Source organism: Ipomoea triloba, chromosome 1 (assembly GCF_003576645.1).
Source record: "Ipomoea triloba cultivar NCNSP0323 chromosome 1, ASM357664v1".
Lineage (NCBI taxonomy): Eukaryota > Viridiplantae > Streptophyta > Magnoliopsida > Solanales > Convolvulaceae > Ipomoea > Ipomoea triloba.
The window spans coordinates 13287329-13290558 of record NC_044916.1 but is presented as its reverse complement, the minus strand read 5'-3'; the positions used below and the strand labels follow the sequence as shown (position 1 = coordinate 13290558).

The 3230-nt window shown below is 36.8% G+C and overlaps 1 protein-coding gene across 1 annotated transcript; it reads left to right on the top strand.

The window, feature by feature from the left end:
* The first annotated feature begins 481 nt into the window (after positions 1–481).
* On the top strand, positions 482–1668 carry LOC115999503 (transcription repressor OFP15-like). The gene has a single exon (XM_031239353.1). The coding sequence runs from the start codon at positions 598–600 to the stop codon at positions 1474–1476; it is 879 nt and encodes a 292-aa protein (XP_031095213.1). The 5' UTR covers positions 482–597; the 3' UTR covers positions 1477–1668.
* Positions 1669–3230: the final 1562 nt, after the last annotated feature.

The following is a 3230-nucleotide window of genomic DNA, read 5'->3' as shown; positions in this document are numbered from 1 at the left end:
GGACAAATGTAATACTTTTAAATCGAAATGTAAAAGTATTGTATTTTCCCTTAAAAGTATTACATTTACCCTTATAAGTAACAAAAAATTTATTCCTGATTAGTATTACATTTAAGCATATAAGTATGACGTTTGTGCATATAAGTATTACATTTGTATCTTAACCCGACCTGACCCGTCTCATGGTGAGACGGTCTCACACAAGTTTTTGCCAATGATGATTATTGTTTTGAAGTGTAATATTAATACTATTAAATATGAATTTGCATAAAATTAAAGCACCAATTTTTCTAGCATCGTACATCTTATTTTACATTTTCAAATATTGCATTTTTTATTTTTTTTTGCTTATTAAAAGAAAAGGAGAAATATAATGAATATAAATACAAAATTGAGTATTTATTGTTATAGTTTAGCAGCATAGAGTGGCAATAAATCCATTTAAAATTAAATCTGTTTATTGAATTGAACAACAACCCTGTCTACAACATTAACTGCAACATTTAACAGTGCAGAAAAAGAGCTTCTCTCCCATCCATCCCCCCAACAAGCCATATTCATTTCTCCTCTTCTTCTTCTTCATCAAAGGTAAAAAAAATGGGGAAGAAAATGAAGCTTCCATTTCTGTTCAGAACCTCAGAAGCATGGCCGCCATGGCCGAGCTGCGGCTTTATTGGCAATCCCAAAACCCTTTCCTTTCGAGCCGATAGCGACAGTAACGCCATGTTAAAGACTCTGAACTCGGCGTATCTCGTTGATGAATGTTCCGTCTGTTGCGGTGAGTTTCCGCCTCCGCCGCCGCCGCCGCCGCCGCAGGCGGCGGCGGAAAGTTTTGGCGATGGCGGCGAGTGTGTAGAGAATGTGATTCGCCGCTTGAGGTCGTCGGAGAGGCTGTTCTTCGAGCCGGGGGGAGCGAGATCGTCGAAGCTGTTGGAGGAGGAAGAGCCGCCGCGGACGGTGGCCGGCGGCGGCGGGGAGAGTTTTGTGTTCAAGGAGAGCGTGGAGATGGAAATCGCGTCCAGGAACCCTTTTGCGGATTTCAGGAGATCAATGGCGGAGATGGTGGAAGCCCACGGCGGCGGGTTTCCGCACGATTGGAAGTTTCTAGAAGAGCTCCTGGCTTGCTATCTGAGACTCAACGGAAAAACCAGCCATGGATATATAGTTGGAGCTTTTGTGGACTTGCTGGTTGAGCTTTTCATGGATCAGAGTTTAGCCAATGAAGAATCTGACACCATTAATGTCCCTTCTTCTTCCTCATCATCATCCACATCTTCAATCAATACTTTTAATAGCCATTGTCAACTATCTTCTTCTTCTTCTTCTTCATCTTCTTCTACTACCCATTCCTTCACCTCTCCTTTATCTTTTTGTTCTTCTTTGTCCTTGCTAGAGGAAGCTGAGGATGAGACTGAGAAATCCATAGACAATGCATCTTCTTCTTCATCTTCATCTTTGTCTCCACATTTTTCTTGAATTAATTCCAAAAAAAAAAAGAAAAAAGAAAGTATAATAGTTTGTATTATACTGGCTGCCCTGGATGGGTTGCATTATATTAATTTAATTTTGTATGTGGTAGACATTTCCACTGGCTTCTTAATTACTCACTGTATGTATGCATGCGTGTACTTTTAGCCTTATTTATGGTACATGATGACCATTTTTGAAAATAATAACTATATCTTGTACTCTTGCTTGGCTCTAGCTAGGTTTCATTTCAATGATTAATATATTACACTACATGTGTGAAAATAAATGACATATGATATAATACACCATATCTACTCTGCTTAGTGAGTGATATTTTAAAATCTTAAACTTGTTAGAATCAAGCTAAGCTTCTCATCACTACACTACACTAAATGGAACCCTAGTCAAAATTGCTAAACTTACAAACTTGTAACCACAAGGTCACGAATTCGAATCTTAACTTTCTTGGTTTGAGTCGGTCAACCCAAACTAGTTACCTCCTTGTTGTCCTTTGCCGACTAGGGTTACAATGAGGGATTTACCTAGTGCACAACGTCAGGTAGTGGTTGCGGATTTCCCTCATAACTAATTTCATTTCTTTATAATTGCATAACAGTTGGTATCACGTTTCAAATGTTACTTGGTGACTACTATTGTATTTCCAATGTTCATCGGCAACAAGATACTAGGTTTTCAGACCTCCAACCAACAAATAGTTAAATTATTGTCTTCAACTAAGATTTCTTTCTTTTAAAAATTTCAAGTGTCTTCCTATATATTATGAATCATATCTGATATATATGGAATCCGTATAGGAGGAAGAGCATGACAATAGTTTAGTATATTTTGTTTGGAGTGAGGAAGTGAAAAGTAGCTGAGGTTGCTTCAACGGCATTTGGGTTGTTAATTAATGCTATGCTGAATTTCAAGGTGTCCATTTTTGTTTTGTTTTGTTTGAGGATGGACCTGTCCCTAGCTGAATAGTACAAATGTATGCAGAATTTTTTTTTGTATTCTTCTTTTCATGTTTTTAATCATATTGCAATTATCAAAATATATAATGCGCATTTGTTAGTTCAAGAAAATTATTTTTTGGTGCGTATAGTAGACAAATTTTTATTATTATTATTTTTGCTTGACTTGCTATGTCATGATTGACTGCACGAGAAAAGAAAAACCCTTTTTAGTCAATAATTGATTAACACATTCATTAGGCCGGTAAAGTTTGTTTAATGCATTCATTTGTTTAAATATAGTTATTATTACCTAGGGCTTAGCGTATTGGTTTGTCGCTTCATTTAACGTCACGATCGAAGGCGATAGTGTGAGATTTCTAATACGTAATCGAATTTTAACTACCTATTGTCATTTTCAGTGGAGGGAGGTTAGGAGGCAAAATTACAATAATTTGGAATAGTAAAAAGTGATATATATTTACTTACCTATGACAATTATAAACCAATACAACTAACTCGATTAAAACAATCCGGAGACTAAAATTAAATCACACTTTTGATTATGATAATTGTAGTATGTGTGGGATCGAATGAAGGTTTGGAAAGGTGAATATTCCTTGGGATGTCGTTCTCTAAGGATGATGAATGGGAATTGAACAATGCACGTAAGCACAAGTGCGTAAGAACCGTAAAAAGCTAGGTCCCAAGACTTAAACAAAGAGCATTGTCAAAGTAACAAGTGAAAGTAAAGCAACAAGTAATTTTGTAAAGAAGCAACCTCTCAAAGTGAGGGGGGCTTCTTGT

Coding starts and splice junctions, on each gene's coding strand:
- LOC115999503 (XM_031239353.1), top strand. CDS start 598: ATGGGGAAGAAAATGAAGCTTCCATTTCTGTTCAGAACCTCAGAAGCA.